Raw genomic sequence first — 25,549 nt, 5'->3', positions numbered from 1 at the left:
TGGCAGCTAACCTGGTTTTCTCCTTAAAAAACAACAACTCTAATAAACACATTGTATCTGCAGTTTAAAGGGATAGTTCAACATTTTGGCAAATTGGCCCATTGTCATAATCCCTATAGTTTTAGGAGTAGCTACGTTTGTTACCTTACCTCCACCAGAGCGTTTTGGAGTTGTTGGATTGTGTATTTGATGAGTTTGATGAGGGAAACCAAGAAATCTCAGGGCGCATGACGTCTGTCCGACTACCCATTTCTCCGACCATACATTTCTTTATTTTTGCGTCCATTAGTCTGACCTCCCATTTCTCCGACTTAAGTAGCCCTAACTCTTAACCTTACCCTAAGCCTAACCTTAACACTGTAGAATGGGTAGTCAGAGAAATGAGCCGTCGGACTTTTGGGCAGTCGGACTGACGTATGCTCCCCGAAATCTCATTAGCCTCCGTAGCGTAGCTCTGAGCAGCTCGCGGCTCTGCTCCGCTGTCCTAAAGGTAATGAACCTACTGCTAAAACTATAGGGATTATGGCAATGGGACAATTTGCCAAATTGCCAAAATGTTGAACTATCCCTTTAATCTGTATACAGTCTAAGCTGTGGGTTAAATATAAGTGACATGCTTTAGTTTTACAGGGTGATGCCACAGAAAGTGAAGCTAATGTTTACTTTAATTTGACACCAGACCAATGATTTATTATAAGAATAAAAAAAAGAAAAGAAAAAAGATCCATGCACCAGACATTAGCTGTAAGGCAGCTAGCAACAAACACAAATCACCTGTGAGTTGGTTGTGTTTTTAACTCACCTGAACCTCCAGGTCTTCCTGGTTGTTCCCTCCAGTCTCTCTCTCCTCTCTCTTCTGTGTGTCTGAGCGACAACAAAGCAGATTTACAGCTGACAAAGCGACCGATCCAGGCAACATTTTCTTTCATCATGTCAGGTTGAGCTGCTTCCTCCTTGGGCCCACTAATATCTTCAAAAAATTTGCTTCAGATATAAAACAAAACAACTCACCAAATTATTGTGGCTTGGCTTTATACATTTGTCCACTAACTAAATAAATGAAAAATTTGGTCTAAATATTATTTTTTAATAATATTTTTTAAATAATAATAATAATATATTTTTAATTATCTAATGTTAATTCTTCAGGTTAAGTAAATTCAACTAAGCTAAGCTAATGAATGCTTAGCTTAGTTTAGCACAGACTTTATGTGATTATTAGGGTTTCTAAGTTGTAAACCTGAGACATTTTAACTAAATCTCACTCGGTAAGGTAAAGCAGGTAAAGTCAATCAGATTGTTTGGCACTTCTAGGATGTTTGTGGTGATTATTAACCTACGTTACTGCCAAAGTCCAAAACTCACACACAGGTTGATTGACAGCTCCTTCATGTTGGTGTTTAGAGAGACTGGTGATGATCATGTGCTCATCTGTCTGATTAACTCTGTGAAATGTGACTGATGTTGAGGTTGTGGGTTTAATTCCCATGTTGACAGAGGTGACACCCTGACAGCGTCCCCTTTGCAGTGCCAAAAGTGGTTTGGATTAACTACTTTAACCTGCATTAAAACTGTTATCTGATATCAGCTTGACAAATTTTATTTAAAAATTAAACAGTGAACATAAATATTGATAAGTTTTGGGGAATTTAGCATTATAATTTAATTTTTTCAGCATTTTCTCATAGGTTGTGATAATATCATGGTGTAATGTTTATTGTAAAGTAAGGAGGCATGAGTAGTTATTGTCTAGGACTGTAATAGATCTGCAGACATTTAAGTGTGATGTCCATTTGGACATGATCATGTGCCATTTTTAGATCTGGATATCGTGGGATTTTTTTCTTTGCCTTATGCTATGTTTGAATATTCCGAGGTTTCATAGAAATTCGTCCCCTTTTCACATTATTACATTGATGTCATTGGCATTAAGTGGTCTGCTTAGTGAGGAGACCGGGAATTCAAAAGGGATTAAATTCATTCATCCTCCAATCCACACAGATGAATGGATACGCACCACAACCAAGATGCTGCCTTTTCGACTGCAGCCTCGTGCCAAACGAGTACAGTGTGGAAGGCAGAGGGGTGCTCGCCCTGCAGCCAGGTTATGGGTTTATGAATTGACGTGGTGTGACAGATTGGCAGGGGGCACTTGTTGAGCGGAGAGCAGATCTGCCGGTGGCCTCCAGGGGGCAGAGCGGCCTCTGTGCTGCCCCAGGGCGACTCTGCCCTGTGCTCTGGGCTTAGCTGCTCGTTACATTAAAACAGGGGCTTCTGTGACAGAGTCAGCATTATGAAAGCTAAGAGGATTAGCTGATGGACATTTCTGGCGTTGCCGGTCAATTATCAAAATGAAAAGCACTGACTGGGCAGGGCTGGCATGCTCTGTGGCACAGAAGAGCTCGTCTCTCCTCCTCATCTCCACTCCACCTCTCTATCTCTCACTCAGCTCCAGTCTGTCATAGGTTACTGTGGTTCAGGGAGGAGGGGGGGAGAAAAAAAAAGAAATAAATAAAGGAATCATTGGTGCGTTTCTGAACATGAAAGTTTTTTTTGAGTGTTTATATGTGTGTGTGTGTGTGAGCCATGGATTAAAGAAGAGCATTTAAATTTTAATGTTTCTAAAGTGCAAGACTGTATGTTATGCAACTGTATAAAAACAGGCCTGCACGTCAGCCAGCCATCCATGCTCAAGTCTAACTCCTCCAACCATGTGCATGATCACCCCCTCTCACACACACACACACACACATAAACTCACACTCTCCACCTCTGCTCACATTCACTGTCCTACTTTGTGTGTGTGTGTACCCTCCCTGTGATTGTTTAACATCAGTGTAGGAGGAGCCTCCATCCCTCCATGTGTGTGTCGTCACGCTGGCTGTGGGCATGTGTGAGGTTGGAGTTGCGGGGGGAAGGCGTTTTGTTTTGGTATATCCATAAAAGTGGCATTCCACAGCTGCCTGTGTTAAGGATCTACCCCGGGGATTCACACAACGCTGCAAACGTAATCAACCGAGTCAATGTGCCACCACGGCTGCAGCGGACACATCACTCCCGCAACGACACCCTGCCTCCCTCCTCCATCCTGAACGCCAGCTCTTATCACCCGACTTTCTGATACTCCCGTTACACCTCACTGGGGCACGGCAGAGGTGAGGCTGTATATATTCACGTGTGCCTGAAAAAGATAAGAAAACAAACTGCTGAACCGTTATATTATTTCCCCCCCCCCCCTCCCACTCCTCCCCATCCTGTCACAAACAGCCAAGGAGGTAAACAGTTGCCCAAAAAATATTAACCCAAAGTAAAAAGAGGAACGGTAATCCTAGCTCACCACATAGCAGATTGAATTATATTCAGTCCCAGTTATCACTTCAGGGACAATGTCATCTCACGCCTGTATTACAGATGGTGCTGCTGCATGGGCAGATTTGATATGGGCATTCAGAGGCCGGTTAGATAGGATACCGCTGAAAAATGTCTCCATCTGCTGTTAATGCAGTAACCAGCTGACCTGGTAGGAAGTAAAAGCTTGTGCAGGAATGGGTAGTATTGGAAAATGTTTGGTGCAAAAAATATTAGTTCACAATTGCTTTCTTTACACATTCAAATTAATTCAAACTGAATGCATCAGTGTTTAAAAGGGGATCTACACCAATTTTACACATGAGAATGAATTTTCTAGTCATGAGGAATCATATTTAGACAAAAGCTTCCTTAGCTGAGTCTCCTTTTGAATTGAATAATTTTATTTCTCGTCTGTATTTGGCTTGTTTAAAAGATACCTCATCTTTAAATGGTTTTTAGTGTCAATCCTCAGATTGTGACTTGGTTCTTTTTATGTTAAGTTTTCTAATAATTTATTGTTGTGTTTAGTTTGTTCTTGTGATTGTTCTGGGACATCATTAGAAAAGCAGGTGACATAACTAAAAGAGGTTCAGCCTGACATAATTAAGTTAAATATATGCAAACAGATCTCTCCTGTGTAGAAGATATGTAAATTCTAAGAAAATTACTTTTTAACATGTGAAACATTACAAGCTGGAGCTGTGGGAGTTGTCCAGACAGGGAGGGATGATTCGTACGCCATTAAACAGCATTTTGGGAAACTGTAGTATCTTGCTTTTTTGGGGCTTGCTTGACCTACATTGGGGACTAAATCTCAGGAAATCTCAGCCTCTGCTGCTGCAATTTGGACCATTCCTCTTTTTAAGTCTGCCACTTGCAAGTTCTCCAACTCAATAGAAATTGATTGCTGAATTACAGAGAAACAGAAACAGTGGCATAAGAACTGGTGTATAAAATGACCAAATACAACTAACCTGGAAACCTGGGAAGTATATGCATGTGTGTATTTTTTTTAAATACACCTATGCAAACTTACACAAATCAGTAAATAACAGCTCTGCCAAAACATCTAGCTTTACCAAGAGTTATTAGTTACTTAACTGCAGAGTATTGAGAGGTGTTCCTTATCTTTTGATAGACCCAAAGTGAGAAACACCTCTGAATATTATACAGTCCACTGCAACATATCATGGAGAGTTTATGGCAGGACAGTGATGTACTGTATCAGACTGCACAGAGGTGTCTAATACGCTGGTTGCAATAGATATCTGAGACAAACCTTTCACAACGCATTTGTGAAAAAGAAAAACGGTCTTTAATGTAATCAAACAAGGGGGAGGGGCTTGCTGTAGTCCATCCAGTGCATTGGGTTGTTACTGTACAGTAGGAGGAGTTTTAAGTGTATGAGATTCAGTCTGTTCACACAACAGAGAGGTCGATCCAGAGGGAGAGCATCTGCCTCTCGTTCTGGGGAGGTAAACTAACAAACAAACAAAACAAAACACCGTTATCTGGAAAAAGATTATAAAATGGAACATGTACAACAAGGTTTGCAGTAAAACAGCTGGAGCCGCCCATGGGGCAGAGGTAGCCCAAGTGTGGTATTCTCTTCTTGTCCTCTGGTAAAGGATTGTCTCTGTGTTGCCATGGCGTGCTCTGCTGCTGCCATCGCTGCTGCTGCTGCTGCTGCTGCTGCTATACCACGGCGTACTGCTGATACAGCAGCTCCCGGATCTTATAGTAGTCGTCACAGAGGCAGCCTTCCAGCCCGATGCGACCGGCCTCCGTCTGGACAAAGAGCACAAAGACGAACGGGTCACCCGGGTCCTCACAGAACATTCATTAACACTTTGTACAACACGGAGACAGGGTTGGTGCAGCAAGTGTTCGTGCAGCAACACAAGCTGACCTTTAAGATAAACATGCTCCCCATTACTTGCTCCAGACTTGGGATTGCAGTTGTTTAATGAATCTCAATCCATCATGAGTTCCAATTTAAATAGCACAAGTACCCGCACGCTCCTTTAACAGTCTCAGTTCTCTTTGATTTCATTTTCTGGGTTGCATCTATTTTAAGTTCTCGTCAATTATGCATTTTGTTGTTGGTATCCTGGCTCACTCCTACTTCTCCTTTACTTTAGTTGTTAAGTTCTGCCTGTGATTTTATTTTATTTTTTTGGTGTGTGTGTGTGTTTTCTCTGAGGCGAGATGTTTTCATTTGCCTTTGGGTTTTTGTATCCTACTTAGGATGGCTGTGTTTGTTTCTCTTTGTGCTTTAATGTTTCACTTTGTGTAGAATATACCGGTATTTTATTTAATAGCGTGTCAGTTAATGAACTTCGACCTCTGAAACCACCAGAGATCTCACTTGTTTTTTGATCATATGAAGCCGTATATAATGAGAAATCCTTTGTTTTCTTGTTTGATACGTTTTGTGATCCATTCAGTTCTTTTTTTTTTAAATCCAAAACAAAATATGAATCTTGATTTTGGTTCACTGCCAACATCTGTTAACACATACATTATGTACAGCCTACTGCTTCTGCCTGTGTTTCTCTAGCCTCCAGACTAAGCTGCTGTATTTCTTATGGCGTCTGAAGCAACTTTGCCGGCTGCTCTGAAAAATGCTGCTTGTTCTTGACTGCTGCACAATCATCATCAAACAAAGGGAGACAATGAATGTGTCACGCCGCTTCACAACAATATTAGTATGCACTTCTGATGTCTCGCAGTCAACAGATTCTCAGGCGATGAATACTCATGTCGTTGGGAAATGTCTTCATCCTGTTTGTTGCAGTGATGAATTATTTCTCCTCGAGTGAATTAGTGTCGGACCTGAAGGCTGCTGACGGGAGATGTGAAAGGATGTTTTTTAACATAATGAACCGAAGCCCTTTGACGTTGCTTTTCATCTTGTCCGGACATTTAATTCTGAGTTTCATTAAAGTGATGCAACTCCTCTGCTCATGGACCTAAGTATGAATCAGTAGGGAATAAAACCAGGAGCTCAACATTTTTTTCAATGAGTGGTTTTGGCGACAACAAGCCTGCGCCGTATGTCTTCTTGGCTGCTTTCCCTTGCTGATGGGTCGGGGTGACTAGCGTTGCGAGAGATGAGGGAAGGGGAGGGGAGGGCGCTGATGGATAGAGCGCTCTGCGAGCCAGGGGGAAGGACACTCACCCTGCGGACGGCCACCATGTTGTTGCACACCAGCACTCCTCCCACGAACTCGGCCTGGATGCCCTCTCTCAGCAGGACCTGCTTGAAGTCGGAGAGGCGGGGCTCGTTGATGAACACCGACTGATGCCCTGGAATCTGAAAAGAGGGAGAACAGAGGAAGAGCGGATGTCAGAGTGTTTCTCAAAGGGCCGTCTGAGCTGCTATGCGTGTTATCACGTTACAGACCACTCTCAAGGCCCTTCTCTTCACATTTTTACCGTATGCAGCAGAGTTGTGCGATTATCTGTTCTATGAAAAACTGCAACAGTATAGTCACATTTTTTTTTGATTTATATGCAAAAGACGACAAAAAAATCCTACAAAATGAAACCTAATGATCAAATTGCTTTGTCTTACAATGTCCTAAAGTTTAAAGGAATAGTTCACCAAAAAATGAAATTCATGCTGATGAATACTCCGGATAAGTTTTTTATTCCTCAAAGTGCATCTGGAGACCCGGGAGGGGGGTTTGTAGTCCAGAGTTTACTCGAAACAACGTCATTTAGGACATTTTTACATCCTAAACAGTCCTGTATTGCGCTCTGACGTTCATGCACGTGAACACGCCCCACAGGCAAATTCAATACAGGACTGTTTAAGCTGTAAAAATGTCCTTAATGACGTTGTTTCGAGTAAACTCTTGACTATATCCCTTCAGGACACTTGGATTGCAGCGGAGGAGCAGTAAGGAAGAATATTTCAAGGTTTTTGTGTAGTTTTATGGATTTTTTGTGTTGGGCACTATTACTCTCATATAAAGTTTACATTGGACTACGAACCCCCCTCCCGGGTCTCCAGATGCACTTTGAGGAATAAAAAAAACTACTCCAGTATTCATCAACATGAGGGTGAGTCAATAATGACTGAATTTTATTTTTTGGTGAACTATTCCTTTAAGAGAGCATCTTCTTCATCTCATTTGACAGCTACTGTACAGAGAGGGGAGTAGGCACGCACCTCCTGAAACATGTTTTGGATTGAGCACACACACTGGTCTTCCTGTAAAACGCATTATCTGAAGCAATATGTATAATTCAGTGCATTCTCATATTGGTCTGATGCTCTTTGGCAAGACGCCGTTTCCAAAAACACATTTGACAGGATGTTGGACAATTTTTTTTTTCATTCCTCAACGGTGTCAAGAACAAGAAAAAAAGATAATGTTGTTTTCCATACATCTCTATTGACTGCACTAACCATTTTGATAGTAAGTTCAAGATATATAAAAAAAAAAAGATAAGATGTTCCTTTTTTAATCCAATGATGTGGAAAGTTCACCTTCTTTCATTTCAAGTTCAGTTTTCCAGTTCACCTTATCTGATCTGTTTCTTATGTAACTGCAGCAGAGTTAAGTGCCTGCTCCAGTTTGGTGGATTTTTAAAGTTGCTTGAAAAAACATAATCTTTATTCTTCACTTCCAGCAAACAACTTCTTTAGCAGCGTTAATTGGCCCATTAAAGGATTAAGCATTAGCGCTAATGTGTGATTCTTAGAGGTGCTGGGTCCTCTGTGTCATTTGCTGCTTGAAATTTACGTGACTGCAAAGTGTTTTGAAACGAGGTTACCTTAACACCCGTCACCTAAATACTACAGCACCTCTCTAAGCTGAGAGAAAGTGCAGCCAGCACCCTCTTCAGCTTTCTTCCCACTTGTATGAAGCCATCAGTCAGAGATGGGCCATTTCACTAATATGATACTGTTGACCTTGGTTACAGATAGTGTCTGGTCTTCTGTCTACAGAAGAGGATTAGGACCAGATGTAACAGCCTCATTTTTAAGATTTCTGACTTTAAACTCGAAATTCAGAGATTTAACGCTAAAAAAAGTGACCCTAATCCTCCTCTTTATCTGGCAATAACAAAAAGTAATACTTGTTCTAAGTGTTTTTAATATTTTAAGTCACCCTCTACTTAAAAGTGGGCTGTACTTATTATAACTTCACTTAGATGTGGGAGCTTCACTGTGCAGAACAATATAGTATGTGTCTGACATTACAAATCTGTCCATGTTCATCTGGACAAACATGCAACAGTGAGATTAAGAGTGTGATTTAACATGCAGATCCCCTAAAGCACAGGCACTGAGAATGAGCTGTTAGTATATCATCTTGTTTCTAGATTATTCACAGGTCACAAATGGCCACTAAGTATAATATCTGCAGTAGAAAGGTCTCTGCCCCCCTCCCACACTGAAAAACACTGGTGCATCGTGCTGCACCGAGTCACAGGCAGTAAACGGCTGACCGACCAGCTGATGCATTGTAAATTTTAACTTTATATCGTACTGGTGTATTATTTTGAGACAGGACTCCTCATAGGTGGTGAAAATAAGCTGTTTAAAGGAATAGTTCACCAAAAAATGAAATTCTGTTTAGGCTATAAAAATGTCCTAAATGACATTGTTTAGAGTAAACTCTGGACTGTATCCCTTCAGGACACTTGGATTGCAGCGGATGAGCAGTATGGAGGAAGATTAGAGGGTTTTCTTTTTGTGTCGGGCGCTATTGACTCTCATAAAAGGATTTTGTTGGACTACGAACCCCACTCCCGGGTCTCTGGATGCACTTTGAGGAATAAAAAACTACTCCAGAGAGTGTTCATCAACATGAGGGTGAGTCAATAATGACTGAATTTCGTTTTTTGGTTAACTATTCCTTTAATTGTCCCTCATTCACAACTGCGTACTGCCTGTGTCTCGGTGCAGCACGATGCGCTGGTGTTTCTCAGTGGGGGAGGGGGGCAGAGACCTTTCTACTGCAGATATTATACTTAGTGGCCATTTGTACCTCATACAACCCCACTTCAAAAAAACTGAACTATCCCTTTAATTTTCAACTCACTTCCCAAGATCCTCATATTCAGCAAAAATCAGCCATCGGTGTAACAACTTTGCCCGACAGTGTGAACTCTGTGTGAGTGAATCCTCTCACCTCGTGCGAAGGCAGAGGCTCCAGAGTGGGAATGACGTCGCTCTCCTCGGAAAACTCCTTCTCGTCTTCTCCAAACAGGTTCTTCATGGCGCGTTGGGCCGCCACCGTCGTGGCGCTGTGGTCGATGGTGAGTTCGGGAGCCACGTCCATGGCCAGGTCGCCCTCCTCCACCTCCTCCTTCATGCCCTCCTCCAGCATCACGCCCGTGTCCACCTTCACCACGCGCATGTCCAGCACGCCGTCGATCCACGCCAGCTCCGTGTCTTTGGCTTTGCAGAACTGCAGCGAGCTCACCAGGGAGTCTTTCAACCGCACCTTTATTGTGAGGGGACAGAAATAGAGAGGAGTGAGGACACTGGGCTGTCATGGAAGGCTGCTTCTCTCTGCTCTGGCGCAGTAATCCAAGAGAGAAAAAACAAATTCACTCCAACGGAGCAGCGGGGATTTAGCGAGCCTGACCTGGTAGATGTGCGTCTCGCTGGTGGCGTCGATCGTCTCCTGCAGTTTGGGCGTGTAGACTTTGATGTCCTTGCTGAAAGCCTTGCAGGACTCGGCCAGGTCCAGGCTGGCCTCGGGCGGCCCGTGGACAATCGCGAGCTGTCGGGGCTTCATCTGATTAATAATCTTCTTGATGGAGTCGCCATCGGAGCGACCTTCGTAGTCTATATACGTTACCCTGGCTCTGTAAGAGGAACGTGGACACAATAAAGCTTTTTAAAGCTGCTGATTTGTCAAACATTGTTTAACACCGGCGCAGGGGAGGTTTCTTGACATATTTGTAAATTACCCGGGGGGGGGGGGGGGGGGGGGGGTTGCTGACAACACGTTGTCTTTTCCAGCATCACTTAGCTTCACATTCAAACATTTACGCACACCTGGAGGTCATCCAACATGCACAACACTACACTGTCCTGCACCACACTACTGGCCGCTGACCAGCTGTGCAGCAGGGGCCGAGTGGAGGGGAGAAAAGCGATCGGGTCAGTTTAAACCTGCAGAGTTCTGGGAAGCCTCTGTAGCTCGAGATGATCACTGACCTGATTTCAAGGTTTTCTATACTGGAGATGCACTTTGTGGGAACAACAGAGAGATCCTGGTCCATGGGTTCGTCCCCGTTGGTCAGCCCCGCCTCCAGTTTGCTCTTCTCCTCCTCTGTGGCCTGCAGCTCAGGGACCAGGAACTCTTCCAGCCTTTGAAAACACAACATTAGTTTAATAATAATAATAATAACTTTATTTATACAGTACCTTTAAAAACACAAGTTGATAAAGTGCTTCACGAAACAACATATAAGAAACAAGTCACAAATGCCATAAAACCATAAGCAACAGCAACACGGGCAATACGAGAAGAACCCAACAACAAACTGAGACCAGGAGGACTCAAATAAAAATGCAGGACGCAGTTAATTAGATAAAATGGATAAAAAGGGGGGGGGGGGGTATACGTGGTAAAAATAGATAAGATGAGATACAATAAGATAAGAAAAGATGGGATTAAAGAGTTAAAACAGAAGAAGGTGTTAAGTAAAACTCAGAGCATCTGTGAGATAAAATCGATAATGATGATGATGAAAGAAGAAGATGACATCACATAAAGGCAAGTCTGTAAAAGTGGGGTTTTTTTTAGCCGACACTGAGTCCGCACGCCTTATCTCCTCGAGCAGGCTCTGATGGCAAAGGCCCGGTCACCTTGGGATTTGAGCCTTGACTTTGGAACGACCAGGAGAGCCGCTGCCGAGGATCTAAGGCTGCGGATTGGCTAATAGGGCGTCAAGGGGTCTGATATATACAGTATCTTGGAGTCAGATCAGTGTGAGCTTTAAAAGTGATCAATAAAATCTTAAAATCAATTCTAAAACTAACATGAAGCCAGTGCAAGGACGAGTGCTGTGATGTCGTCTGTTAAAACCAGTAAGAAGCCCAGTTTAATGATGACGTCAGAGAAATGTGGACGGGTGCAGCTGATCTCTGATGTAACATCCCAATACCTGATGATTTCCCCGTACTCGTCCCATTTGATCCTCTCCTCGTGCGTGGGGAACATCGGATACGACTTTTTGGCTTGTTTGAAGAAACTGCCCTTGCGGCTCCCCTCGCCCTTCATCATCAAGTCGTGGTGTTTGTTTTTCACCGTGGCGGGCTGATCCAGGTCGTCGTCCATATCGCTCTCATCGCTGGAGTCCACATCAACCCTGCAGCGGCATCAAACAAACATTAAAAAGACACACATACATGCGAGTTACGTTTTTCCAAGGGCAGACGGCAGATTTGGTATAAATGTCTCAACGGGGCCGTGAGTCATCACGCATTCACACTTCTCTTTAAACAGCCGTCTTCAGACTGAGAATCTAGACCATCATTAGCATTTCTAGGTTTTTATTTTTTATTTTTATTACATAATTTACTGTTTTAGTTATCTTCAGACTGTAAAATTAGATGCACAGGGTGTTTTGCAGCACCGACAGGCATAAAAGCAACATCACATAGAGACACATCCCTTAAACCAACCAGAGGAAGTAGTACTATCTCTGCTGGGACTTACTCCTTTGCTTGTTCAAGTTTCTTCGCTGCTTCTTTCTTTACTTTGTCCTTTTCGAGGTATTCCTCCAGCTCCTTGCCTTCGAGCTTCACTCTCTTCCTCACCTGTCACAGGAGAAGAGAGACAGTTAGCGTCCTGTCACAACACTGACACATGATGAGATAAATCACTGCTGGACTCGCCTCCAGGTCCAGCATCTTCTCCCCGGGGTTGTCGATGAGGTAGCGAGCCAGGGTTCCCGGCGTGGTGCGGTAGGTGAGGATGACGGAGTTTTTGGTGTCTTGGCACCACTGGATGAAGAGCTCTCGAGAGAAGCCGGACTCGAGGTCGGGCTGGCTGCAGAGCACCACCTTGGGGCTGGGCACCCGGGCCAGGTCGGCCAGACTGTGGCACAGGGTCAGGTGACGGAACTGGAACGGGTTGTTTCTCTTGTCCTCAAAGCACCTCATCAGCTTGTCACTCATCCATTCAACCTACAAGAGATTATAAATTATATATTCTGACCTGCTGCTTGTCTCTGCACCAGAGAAACCACCAACATTTATGCTGTTTTTGCAAATAAAAACGATTCTGATCAGTGAACGTTACCTGAGACTTGGAAAACTCCACCACGTTGTAGCTGACGTTGTTGAGCAGAGCCAGAGGGTAAACTCCCAGACCGGCATCCTTTGTCCTCCAAATCTGATCCAGGAGCTGAGCCAGCTCCAGCACACGACCGGCTGTATCCACGGCAATGAGGACATTGCCATCGCCACGCAGGGTCTCCATTACATTAGCTTTGAGAAAAAAGGAGAACACAAAGAGAGGATGTTTAAACGTGAGGAAACGTATTATTTACCCATTATATTAAATCTGACATTTAGCTTTCATGCTGAATCAAAGGAGGAGCTGAGAAGAGGAAAAACAATGTGTCCTTTGGAGGAAAAATGTCAAGTTGCAGTTCAATCCTCATTCATGCAGTTCAATCCGTGTCCAACTGAGTTCACAAAACATCACACACTGTGTCGTAATTTTCTGCACAGCATTAACAAAAACAAACTCTCTTTGTCTTAAAGGACAGTCATCAGGATTATACGGTTCATTTGTTTGAGCTTTAGCATGTGTTAGGAAAATTATAAATCACTTGACCGCTGTGCACTGCTTCTATAGTCATGTGAAGATTACTTACTAAGGAGCTGCTCGTCTCTTTGTTTACGTCGTGGCTGCACATACGCAGCATTGAAAGAGTCTGTGATTAGTAAAGAAGGACGACTGATGCTCTCCAGCGTGCAGCCGTTCAGGTGGCTGGAAACAAGAGTAAAGACATTAAGACATTAATTAACAGACAAAATGAAAAACAAAAAAAATTCCACCTGATATATTTATGTGCGTCTGTGCTCACATTTCTCTCTTGTGGTTGAAGTCCACGGCGTAAACCACCTCCTCCTCGCCATCCTTCACAATTTTCCAAATGGTGCCTCCTATCATGTGACCAGCTGGGAGTGGTGTGATGGAGAGACCATGTCCTTTCCCTGTCAAGTTAACATAAAAAATAAAAAAAACATTTAGCTGTAGCTGTGACGCATCATCCTGGGAAACTCTTGGCTTATGAGGATCTACATCTAACTCACCTTTTAGATTCACAATCTGAGAGTATTTCAACTGCTGGATTTTATCGAACGCACAGTCCACGTCATCAAGAGTGAAGAGAGTGAAATCTTCACTGTTGTTTCGAGACTAAAGGGAAAGAAGTTTAAATGATTAAGAAACCAATTATAAGCATGCAATTCAACTCCAATGATGAAAGTAAATGAGTGGCATCGTTCACTCCTCCGTCTTACCTGATAGAGATCATACATGAACATCTGACCCATCTTATAGACGGGAATTGTGGCATATATAGTACAGTTCAGACCCAGTTTGCCCACAGCGTATGGCAGGGCTCCCAGGTGTAAAGGATCAGGGTGGGATAGCAGCACAGCATCAACCTGATGAACATATCTGAGGAGGACAAATGGCATTTATATTAATTCATTTCGCAGGCGCTTTTTTTCCACAGTGACAAACAAAAGAGCTACAATCAAAAACACACATATATAACACATACAGTAAGTGTCTATGGAAGATGAAAACAACTAAAGGGGGATCAACAGATAGAGAGAAACCGGGCACACAGGGTGTACTGTCAGAAGAAGAAGTGGGATAGAAAAGGCTTCTGCTGAGTGAATCGAGTGTGGGGACTCATTTCATCACCAACGAGTCACAAAGCAGAAGAGATTTTCTGCCACACAGTGATGGACGGACCGGGCATCATTCATATCACAGATAATAGTGAAGGAAGAGAGCTCATAAATCTCAATGACTCAGGATGGCAGATGCAGTGCCAGTGGTCACTCTGTAGGTGATAGGCTCAAAGTCAGACTTGAAAAGGTTTTGCTGTGTGCCCATATGGACACTGAAACAGTGCAGCTTTTGCCTGCGATGAACAATTTGCCCCAAAAGCTTTTAAAGTGTAAGTAACGGGAACAAAATCCACAACCCTCTTAAATATTCCAACATACAACCACAATTAAAATGCAACTGCAGCAGTCAAATAAACCATTCCAGTCTTTAATCACAACATAGTGTAATGTTTACTCAACATGTCCCTATATTAATTATAATGTTGAAAAATATTTAAGATTTTGACAGCTGAAGTCACAGGACTATGGATGTTGTCTCCCATCACTTAGTGCTTTAGGAGCAAATCTCTTTATGACAATGAGGAATGAGGAGTCTTATAGCCTATTATTAAAGGTGAGCAAACACAGGGAGCTTCTTTTTTTAGGTTTTTGGATCCCAAGCAGATGTTTCGTTGAACATGCAGACAGAAGGGACTTTGCAAAGGTAAACACGCAGAGATGACTAGTGCCTATTGAGCAGTACTCTCAAGAATGAATCCCCAAGCGGAAATTAATTTGTCTAGCTCATCTACCATTTGCAGAAGAATTAAAAAGCATGATGGCTGAAGGTACAAAGGATCTTCTATATCTCTCCATCCTGTATTTCAACTAATTTGTCCAGTCACCTTGCATTCTCGTGCCTGATACTGCCTCCCAGCAGACTGCAGCATAAAACAACACACTTGCCACCACAGACTGATAAAACATCTGCTCCACCTCGCTGTAGCTGTCAAGAGATCTGAGTTCAAAGAAAAAGAGGCGGCTCTGTGCGTCTGTGTTAAGGGACCAGTCCAACTTATTATCCATTGTAGAGAGGACCTATGCTGTTACAGATGGTCACCAGTGACAGTGAAATTAACACCACACATGTCTTTCAATTCACATACCGTTTCATAGCATCGATAATGTCCATGGAGAAGTTCTCATCCCAGCCACAATCCAGGAGGAAGCGGAATTCATCCACCTGCAGCAGGTAACAGAGGGCCGACTCCTCCTGAACCCCTGACACGGCTGTCAGCTTGATAATGGACGTCATTTTTTCTTCAGTTGACACGCTAAAAAAATAAGAAATAAAGATATAGTTAGCATGGGCTGACCACTATGCAAAACACTCCACAAAAACAACAGTAACTTGCGTTAAGTGCTGTGTGCCTCTTTATGAATGAGCAAAACACTTCAGCGGTTCAATCTACAAAGAAAACTATGGTTGTGACTTTTAAATTAAAATTAAACAGTAACACAATGTAGAACAAACTACATGTTAAATGCAGTTTCGTTGTGGAACAGTTCAATAAAAGTAAACATGATTTGGTTGCTAGCTAACAGTTAGCACACACAACAATCAATGACGCTCATCCACTTAGCATGCTAGCTACAATTTCTGCTAGGGGGATTTTACGTATATTGAATCGACGAATGAACATGTCACACACCATTAAATATGAGATAACACTGTTTTTCTCCCGTTATTACAGAAAAACAGCAAAGTGGGGTTCCTGTAACACCGACTTTAAGACATTTTGGCTAGCGGTTTTCAGCACACTTGACTAGCGGACAGACATATTTGCCGCTGCATCATGGGGTGAAGGGGCAAAGGAGCGTACCAAGTGGAGGGGTGTACGTAACACACTATTTCATCCCAAAAAAACAAAGTGTCATCATTTTATCAAACTATATCTGAATAAAAATGATTTTTATTATTTTATATTCATATTTTAGTGTTTGTGTTCCATTAGTTATTTTGGCAATAATAGTGTTTAAAATAATTTCGTCATTGAGGAAATCACTACGTCCGTGCACAGATAGTAGAGTCCAATGTCCTCTGTCTGGTGAGTGAAGAGCTGAAGGCCGTGGCTAAGTGTAAAGAGAAGGTATTATAATCGATACACCGCTGTCGTTTATATTTATTGTTTGAACTTTTGCACTGTATAATAATAACTAATGACTAACACAATGTAACTATTTCAAGTGGGAGAAATTGTCAATGAAAGCCTAACATGTATTGCTGATGCTACACAGCTAGGCTATCTGTTTAGCTATCCAGGTGCTGGTGGTTGTTGTCCGATCAGCTTGTGTTTAAACTGTGCAAGGTCGTCATATTTCTTATATTTCTTTTTTCTAAGTTTTAATTCACTCTTTGCAAACAAATGCATGGGAACTGTTGTATACGGGATTTGAAGCTTGGGCGGATTCATATAAAGTAAAAGTGGTCATACTGCAGAGTAAAAACACTACCCTTGAGTAATATCAAAGGTAAAAGTACTCGTACAACCGTGGAGCCCTGTCATTAATTCATGGTTATTGTTATTGAATAATGATCAGTTAGCTGTGCCTTGAGGCTGTTGTTTTCTACTTAATTTCTAGTACTGGGTAGTATAATGTTGTTACTTTATATTGTTTGTTTTTTTCCTGTCCTGTCTTGTATTTTTAACTGGACCCAGAGTCTGTACTAATAAATTATCTATCTATCTATCTATCTATAATCGATACATGCTGCATATCTTGAAAAGGGATATGATATATTACAGCAATCTTGCAGTAAATCCAGTTACCATGGTAGTTGTAATTTAAGGTTTTTAATGAAATTAACCTATTCAGCTGTTTGATAATGTTAGACGCTGCAGTTACGTTGCGGATGTGTGTGTAACTCTGCCTTTACCATTCAACGCAGTGAGGTTGGGCTGAATAACATCACACAGGGAGAACTACAGAGAAAACTTCTACCTCAATAATTTATGCAAGATGGGGGTTCAACAAACTATTTTCATGTTGCTTAATTACTGCGGAGGTCTTCATGCATGCATTGGCTATGTTTGATTGACATCTCTGTGACATTTTGTAACTTTCTTAAACCTGACAGGTGCAGCAGACTTGTTCTCTTATCATTCTTAGTGCACATAGTTTGGTGTAATTTGCTACATAAGTGCAGCTAATTCACACCTGACTGTAATCACAACTGTAATCAGCCAGTGTAATTAAAAACACCTGGTGGATGTGCAGACAGAGCATTTAATTTTGCACAGTAGAAAGTCAACTAAAATGGAAATGAAAAAGTAAAGAACCTTGAACTTTGTCTGACAAACATTAGCAACAATGAAGTATGTAACCGGCAGTGTTTCTCAGTGGCCACATTGTCCAATTTGTGTCCACACCAATAAGCTTGTCCATAGGATGAGAACAAGGGTTTAAAGGCAGTCATCTGTACACTAGTTGCTTGTCCTCTAAGGGGAGATACTGCCATGATTTTATTTAGCAATTTTGCAAATATCAGTATTTCAGATCCAGTATGAAACCACTGTTTGCTGAGAATTACATCCCACTGATTTAGTGTCTCCAGATCAAATCTTAGTTAAAACTGATGGATATTTATTTACTACCAGGTAGGACATCCCACTTCAGTGTTAAATGTGGAATCCTGGCCTTATATTGCAAAGATATGTCTATGAATTCAGCTTTCTTTTATGTTGGTCTTTTGTCAGTTGTGATAATCAGACTCAAAAGAGTTTAATTCACTGCCAATATTTTATCGATTGATTTCATGTTCTCACATAAAACTTTTAATGTATCCATTAGTTTTAAGTGTGTGGGAAATAGAAAAGTGACAAGCTTTAGTCACTTTGTACAAGTGCTAATGGAAATACAAGTGTATTTGGATCAGTGACTAAAATCAGTGCCAATGAATTAATGTTGCGATGTGCCTTCTGCTTATTATCTCTGTAGGAACCATGGTCAACTTTGTGGCACTTGCGCGTGAGCACTGGGCGAACATACTGGTGCCCATGGGCTTTGTGATCGGATGGTACTTCGACAGACAGCAGGACCAGAAGTTGACAGCATTCAGGAACAAAAGTCTGTTGTACGGTGGCAGGTAAGAAAAATAAGTATCCTACAAATATATAAGAACAAAACAGGCCAGTAAAAATTGAGTTGTTGTATCAAAATGCTGATTACTGCCTGTTGTGATAGAGTACTGAAAGTGGAGATTAAACAGGCTCAGTTTTACATGTGAAAGTGTAGAAATGGCTTCTATATTTTCACATCAGTTCTTAAGAGTGTTTGAAGTTAAAGCAGATTTATTCTGCCCTTAAAAGGTCATCTGATGCCATGCGTGGTCAAGGCTCATTACGCAACTTTCTCATTTCTCTGCAGGGAGCTGAAGCCTGGGGAGGAGGTGACCTGGAAGTAGACGACTCCTGCTCGCAATGTGTCCTGTCATCTGTGGTGTGAAAGACTGTTGGGTGGCCCACTGATAAAAATTATTTAAGAAGATTCCTATACCTCTGCTCCTGAGTTGTACCAATCAGTAATGTCTCATTGTTTGAGTTGTATCAACCAATAATAAACATGCTCTTTCTCAACAAACTCATTTGTACTTGGGTCAAAGAACAATTTTTGTATATAAATATTTAAGAAAAAAAAGGTTTATTTATTGCAGAACACAAAACGAATGTTCAAGACGACCATTCCAGTACAGCTAATGAAAACTACATGAAACAAGAGAGAGAGGTTTTGAATCACAAATTGTATTTTGTACAAAGGCAATTTGAATAAACTCATGCAGTCAGCATGACTGAAGAATCCGAGGTCATTACAGAGGCTCTGCAGTGTGGAGAACCCCCCTCTCATACAGCAGCTCAGCCAAAGCAACCTGGACAAAAGAAGAAAAACCAGGAACAGATCAAACCATATACTTTTTTTTTTTTTTACAAAAGTATAAACAAGAATGTTTAGGTCAAATACATGACAAATATGTACAATCAATATCTATAAACTGGGATTAGTGAGTTAAAATGAGTACGCTCATTTCTAAAACAGCTGTATATAAACTGCAAAATGCAACATCTCCCAATAACTCAAAAATAAAATGGGCATAAACAGTAAAAAAAAATCCTTTATGTCGAGCTATATCATATCTCCACAAAAATGTAATGTACAGAAACATCATACCCTGTCCTTTGCAGAATCACACGGCAGGCTTCCTACTGTTACAAATTTGGGATAAGAATGGATCAGAAACTCGACGGCGTCCGTGTGCTGAAAGAAAAACAATTATCAGGCGGTGAAAATATTATTAGGACAAAATGTACGAATTATGAGATCTGCACAGATCTTCCCATCTCTCACCTCTGGGTTTATTTCGAAACTCTTGGGCTCCTCTTTGTGGTAAACTCTGGAGTTGTCAGTGGTGTAATACAGATGTACACCGTCTCCATCACTGCACAACCTGGTGAAGAAGAGAAATACTTGATCAATACATATTTCTTTGCTTCAACGAATCAATGAAACAGGTGATCTGAACACTATTTATCTGTATTTTTGGTTAGTCTGCTCTGAACATGTCATGAAGGTGCAGTGATATCTATAAAAAATCCTATTACCGGGCGCATCCAGCACGGAGGACTCTGACTTGGGTCTGGGTGGTGATGCATGCACCTACATCGATAGCTCGCCCACGTTCCCACCGAGCAGGGGCTCCTTGAACACTGGTGGCCAGTTCATCTACAGCGAATACGTTAGTCAGATGTTCATTATTCAGCCACAGGACGACTTGCACAGCTTGAAACGAGGTGGTGCAATTATTCTAACTTCCTTTGAATTAATCGGAATAAGGTGATTGTGTGGACGTTACACACCTGGAGTCAGCACCGGAGGCAGGCAGTCGTGGAGGAAGTCTCTGGCTTTCTGGTCCACGGCAGCGTCCACCGGGGCGTAATTTGTGAGCTTCTTCATCAGGCTGTCGATCCGTGAGAAGAATTTCGACCTGCGGGGGTCGTCCTGCACAAGGAGAACTTGTCTCTTGAGTCGGTAAACAGTGAAAACACAAAGAACTGTGTCTGCAGCTAGAAAGACAAAGTTGTTAAAGAGAATCTGACTCTGTACCTTATCAGAATTCTGTACTCCCATGTACGTCAGGTAGTCCAGAGGTAAACCCTGTCTGAACTCCACGTCCTCCTCCATGGCTATCTCCAGTGCTGATGGAACCACCTAAAAAAAGAAAGTTACAATATAAAAACATTTGGTTAATATAATGTGGTTAGCTGATTAAAAACGGGTGTACTTCCTACTGGAAGGTCCTAGAAGATCAACAATGTCATCGTTTATTACACCAAACCTTTTCTCGCTGGCTTTCAACTCAAGTTGACACAGACACGTTGACTTTTATCCTATTATTAGTATAGCTCTTATTTGTATTTTAAATTATTTTAGTGACTGTTTTTATTGTCATGACTTTTATTGTTAATCTATGTTGCTGTTTTCATACTGTTATTTATATTGCTGGCACTGGATTGTTATTTATGTTGTGCAGCACTTTGGGCAACTGAGGTTGTTTTTAAATGTGCTATATAAATAAAATTTGATTTGAGTTGAGTAGCGTAAACCAATATTTTAATTTTCTTGTACCCTAGAGTTTAATTTAGATTTATAATATTTATTTTAGGAGAGAGAAACAGCTTTTTGTTTCTTCTGTATGTCCTGGACATTTAGAGAATTGCCAGTAACTATCTTTTAATCAAGTATACTCATCTCATCTGCAGTGTGTTTACAATGTACACTCTGCAAAACCAAAACGGTAACACAGTGGGAGTTGAACTAAAGCATTTTTCCCTGGATCATCTAATAGTTTGATTTTATTTTCATTGATTGTTTAAACTGTTTCTGTTATTACAGCCCAACTTCATCTACTTCTTCTGTATTCTTAAAAAACTGCTGCTGCTGCAAACTCAGACGAACTGAATGTGCTTACAGGCCGCTGTCAGTTAAATGACTGTTACTTTGGATAAGTCAAAACAAGAGAGTCAAAGGGGAAAACTGGTCTGTTCAATTACATATAATATTACAATTATTTTAACCCAGTAAAATCCTAAAAGTATCTCACAGGGCATCAGAGAGTGTTACCTTCAGCAGCAGGTCCCCCCAGCTGTTCTTCTGGTGCGAGGAGACGGTGATGTGCAGGGAGTGGGCGTCGGGCAGGCAGTCGCCCTGGTGGATGAACCCTCTGGGAAAGTAAAGGAGGTCTCCGGCTTCTAGCACCACCTCCAGGATGGGCTTCCCAATTTCGGACTGATCGAAGTTCGCTGGGAGAGGAAACACACAGTGATCACCTTTTATGAAATGACAGTTTCTCAGCCTCAAACAAAATACAATAGCAATTTTTTTTAAAGGTCCAGTGTGTAATATGAGGGGGTAACAGTGACATCTAGCATTCAGATTCTATTATTAATCTATTAAATAATTATATTGTTTATTTATGAACGTGAAACTCTTGAACCGTGCTCTCTGGTTGGCTGGATTTTCCATTCTGTACAAACATGGCAGCGCAAGATGGCTACGCTCTCTATACAAGACCCTTGCTTTATGTATACATAAAAGAAGAATTATAAGGCTACGAAAAACAAACAGATTTTATTTTATAGCGATTATACACGTATACAAATATATTCATTGGTAGTATACTCAGATTTTGCCAATAAACCTTGACAAATACTACACACTGGACCTTTAAGTATATTTTTGGGGCATTTTTTTGCCTTATGATAGCATAGTTGAGAGAGACAGGAAATGAGGAGGCAGAGAGAGCGGGAATTACATGCAGTAAAGGGCCACCCCGATGCAGGATTCGAACCGGTCTTTATACGTTTAAAACTTTAAAACAATTTTTTACTCACTGCTTGAAAGAACAGGCAAGACCTCATCATCTGACCTAAAAGAAAAAGTTAGAAAAACAACATCACAATGTGTTTATAGTGTCGGTCTGTCACATATTCAACTGTAAATGCCTGAAATGGTTGTTTATTAGATATGAAAAAAAAGACTAATTTGATATAAAGCTACTTGAAAAACATTGTTCGGTTTGTCATTATCAACATATTGTGAATCTATCTGCATAACTGGATCATCATCCTCGCTGCATCTGACCTTGGGCTGTACACTCTCCAGTGTTTCTTCCCCTCCAGCTGAACCACAAACGCCTCAATGTCGTCGTAATGTGGAGCGAAGCCTTGTGTTCCAGCTGGTGTCAGGTATCTGGTGAAGAAACACAACCCGGTTAAACACAGAAACCAGTTGCAGCTTCCAAGTTTTTGTCTTTTTGTCTCAAAAACACTCACACGTTGGCTCCTGCCATGCTGCCGAACTGCTCCTGGAGGATGGACAGGGCGCTCCACACGGTGGAGGAGAAGGCCTGGGGGTTGAGCATTCGGAGGGAGCAGCCCCTCTGGAGAACAGAGATACAGCACGTACGGTGATTTACTTAATCTGCGGTGGGAGAGCTGCGCTGTGCAGATGGTGCACTGATGTGGGTAACGCACTGAGCAGAGAATGACTTCAGACTCGCACCGCTGAAAATATTAAAATTAATGTATTCCTTAGTAGATAATTATGCATCTAACTGCTTTTTAATGAAGGTGGACCTGGAAAATTTGAAAGTGAGAGGGAAACTTTAATGACCCCTCCCCACACAGAGAGCGTCGATGCATCTAATTTGCAGCAAAGGACCCAGTTATTAGGACTGTAATCAGGCCCATAAAAATGCATGATTATTATCATTTGCATAAGAAATAATTATAGTGTACATCTACGGAGCAACTGCCTGCATCTGTGTGTCCTCTTTACCTTGTAGAAGTTCCACACAGTGAACGGCAGAGCTCTTCCCGGAGGATTGTGCGTCTCCCTCTGGCCGTTAGTGTAGCTCGTCACATCCAGGTTCACTCCGTATTGAACGTCCTCCTGAACATCAAGCAACACAAACATGCAGCTCAGAGTTACATTAGTGAAGAAAGCAGGCAACAAAACAGAGAAGAGTTGTAGCTAGTAGAAATAAATAATAAATACTAAAGCCAAAAGGAAATAAAAAAAATACTATTAAATTGACTGATTTGTTTATTTAAAGGTTTAATAATCAGGGACAATGCACATTAATAAAATATTTTAACAAATGTAAACATGCCAGATTTAGCCAAAAGGCTGATGTTAAGTAGTCACCCTAAGGATAAAATGATTTAGTTATAAACATACAGATAATACATTAAAGGATTAGAAGGCTAAATCTGAATAAAGATTAAAATGATTTGTCTGATTATTCCGGTGGCTGAGAACCATCCCTGAGGTTTGCATATCACTCAGTTTCTTACCTCTCTTAATATGCGATCAAACTCTGCCGTCGAGAACAGGCCCTTGTAGTAATCTGGATTCCTGCGTTGGACGAGAACGGGCTTCTTTTCCCACGTTTCCCTAATGAAAAAAAAGTATACATAATAATTAAAAGTTTTTCTGCAAAAAGAGTGTGTCATATTTTATAATTTTGAATTAAAAAACCTACCCAAAAGAATATAACAAATCTCTGAGTTTGGGTGATTTTTAGAAGGTCTGATGAAACTAAAGAGTAGTTGAAAAACTTTTCCCATTTTATGAGTTAAAAAATACATGATCCATATATTATAATAAACATTTCTGGAATTTCACTTGTAAATGATCATATACCTGAAGAAGGCTTTGAGAGGGATGGGGCTGATGAGCCACTGGAACAGTTTGCTCGCTCTCTCCCTGCTGTTGTTGACTCTTGCCAGGTCGGCCAGCAGAGCATCCAGGGCCTCTCCATCTCCATCTCCATTCACACACTGCTCCTCCTCTCCATCGTCCTCCTCCTGCTGCAGAAACATAAAGCATCGATGAGGCCAAACTGGACGTGGCCACAGACTGACATCTTTGTATGTGTGCAGCAGGTAGGTAGGTAGTTCACACTCACCTGACTCTCCTCTCTTTGTGCAGACTTCACAACCTTCTTTTTCTTCTTCTTCTCAGACTTGATTTGAGTTTTGAGTGCGCTGACCTTACTGACTGCAACTCCATTCTCCTTTTTCTTTTTCTTCTTAGCGGCCACCTGGTGTAACCACACAGGTTTAAGTTACAGTTAACCCAGTTTCAGTGCTGCCACCTCTGCAGCTGTGACATTACACACACAAATACAGCACAACAACCAAAACACTGAGCGAGGGTATGAAACATATCATTTTAATAATGTTTACCTGCAGCGAGGGCTTCTTAGCAGGAGGAGACACCTCCGTTGATATCGTTTGATATAAAGCAAAAGCTGACATGTGTTTTCTCTCCATTTTCCCTCAGCTACGTCATCAGCCTGCGCCTGTAGGCGCAGCTTCTTCTTCGCACTATCTTTGTAGATTTGCTCCCTAGTGAACTCACCACCGCCACCCATAGGCTGGGACCGTAAATTACAACTTGAGGAGTTTGGAGGTTTTACTGTAACTTTTAAAAATTACTTTATTTGTCTCTGATCAGGTTAATACTGTTTATGTATTTAATATGCTTAGAATACAATTCAATTGTTGTACTTTCTTGTTATTGAAACATATTAATACATTGTCATCATTATGTTAAGGGGTTCTTTATTGTCACTTAATTAAAAATTACCAAGATTTTGACTATGAAATTTAGTGTTTTATGAAATTTGGTTTATATCAGTATGTATTTACTCAATTTAACATATAACTGATCATCCTCTTCATCCTCCAGTGCTGAAATGAAGATTATATCAACACATGAGAAGGAAGTGAAATGAAATATTCTTATTCAAAACCAACAGAGGAAGAAACTTTTATATACATTCAGAAACGCAGAATGCAATTTTAAGGAACTTCATTAACATTGATCCAGTTTCGCTTCCTCTTTACTTTACTCACGCTTGACCTTTTTACCCCACTACATTCAACTAACACTTGGCTGGTTATTTTTCAGTCTTAAGTTTTCCTTCAGATTTTGCAAAAACTGTGGTAAAGGGGTGTTGATTCAACTGTGCAAACATTTAAACAACTTACATGTTAACCCATAGACAGTGTAACTCAATTATATACATTGAGAATATAAATTATACAAGTGGCCTACTTCTGTTTAAGTGCTTCTATTTAAGTTATAATGTGGTACTGATACATTTTACGATCCAATCATATAAAATGATCCCAAAAAGTCATAAAGATTATGTTGGACTTTTTACATGACAGTACCGACTCTGACCGCCAGGTGGAGCCATGTTCACCCCCATTTTTCCCCCCTTCCATTTGAGTCACATACATC

The 25,549-nt window shown here is 41.3% G+C and overlaps 3 protein-coding genes across 3 annotated transcripts; 1 reads left to right on the top strand and 2 right to left on the bottom strand.

The window, feature by feature from the left end:
- Nucleotides 1–4,860: 4,860 nt before the first annotated feature.
- cpsf2 (cleavage and polyadenylation specific factor 2) lies at nucleotides 4,861–16,042 on the bottom strand. Its single transcript, XM_084001200.1, has 15 exons — nucleotides 15,895–16,042; nucleotides 15,349–15,516; nucleotides 13,862–14,021; nucleotides 13,652–13,757; nucleotides 13,423–13,552; nucleotides 13,210–13,325; nucleotides 12,630–12,817; nucleotides 12,224–12,514; nucleotides 12,045–12,145; nucleotides 11,491–11,694; nucleotides 10,538–10,690; nucleotides 9,960–10,182; nucleotides 9,501–9,815; nucleotides 6,533–6,667; nucleotides 4,861–5,139 (listed from the first exon to the last, which is right to left on the bottom strand). The coding sequence occupies exons 2-15, from the start codon at nucleotides 15,495–15,497 to the stop codon at nucleotides 5,047–5,049; spliced, it is 2,364 nt and encodes a 787-aa protein (XP_083857326.1). The 5' UTR covers nucleotides 15,498–15,516; nucleotides 15,895–16,042; the 3' UTR covers nucleotides 4,861–5,046.
- Nucleotides 16,043–16,239: 197 nt separating this feature from the next.
- On the top strand, nucleotides 16,240–18,825 carry ndufb1 (NADH:ubiquinone oxidoreductase subunit B1). Its single transcript, XM_084001208.1, has 3 exons — nucleotides 16,240–16,332; nucleotides 18,182–18,329; nucleotides 18,611–18,825. The coding sequence occupies exons 2-3, from the start codon at nucleotides 18,187–18,189 to the stop codon at nucleotides 18,645–18,647; spliced, it is 180 nt and encodes a 59-aa protein (XP_083857334.1). The 5' UTR covers nucleotides 16,240–16,332; nucleotides 18,182–18,186; the 3' UTR covers nucleotides 18,648–18,825.
- A 115-nt stretch (nucleotides 18,826–18,940) lies between these two features.
- On the bottom strand, nucleotides 18,941–24,607 carry riox1 (ribosomal oxygenase 1). Its single transcript, XM_084001205.1, has 15 exons — nucleotides 24,487–24,607; nucleotides 24,207–24,341; nucleotides 23,942–24,108; nucleotides 23,593–23,692; nucleotides 23,075–23,188; nucleotides 22,570–22,676; nucleotides 22,379–22,486; nucleotides 22,129–22,163; nucleotides 21,359–21,537; nucleotides 20,342–20,446; nucleotides 20,095–20,236; nucleotides 19,840–19,960; nucleotides 19,586–19,685; nucleotides 19,409–19,495; nucleotides 18,941–19,109 (listed from the first exon to the last, which is right to left on the bottom strand). Exons 1-15 carry the CDS (start codon nucleotides 24,571–24,573, stop codon nucleotides 19,050–19,052), a joined length of 1,647 nt encoding a protein of 548 aa, XP_083857331.1. The 5' UTR covers nucleotides 24,574–24,607; the 3' UTR covers nucleotides 18,941–19,049.
- Between the last annotated feature and the right edge of the window lie 942 nt (nucleotides 24,608–25,549).

Source organism: Trachurus trachurus, assembly GCF_905171665.1.
Source record: "Trachurus trachurus genome assembly, chromosome: 24".
Taxonomy (NCBI): domain Eukaryota; kingdom Metazoa; phylum Chordata; class Actinopteri; order Carangiformes; family Carangidae; genus Trachurus; species Trachurus trachurus.
Note: the sequence above shows the minus strand (reverse complement) of the source record. Positions and strands in the feature narration are given on the sequence as shown.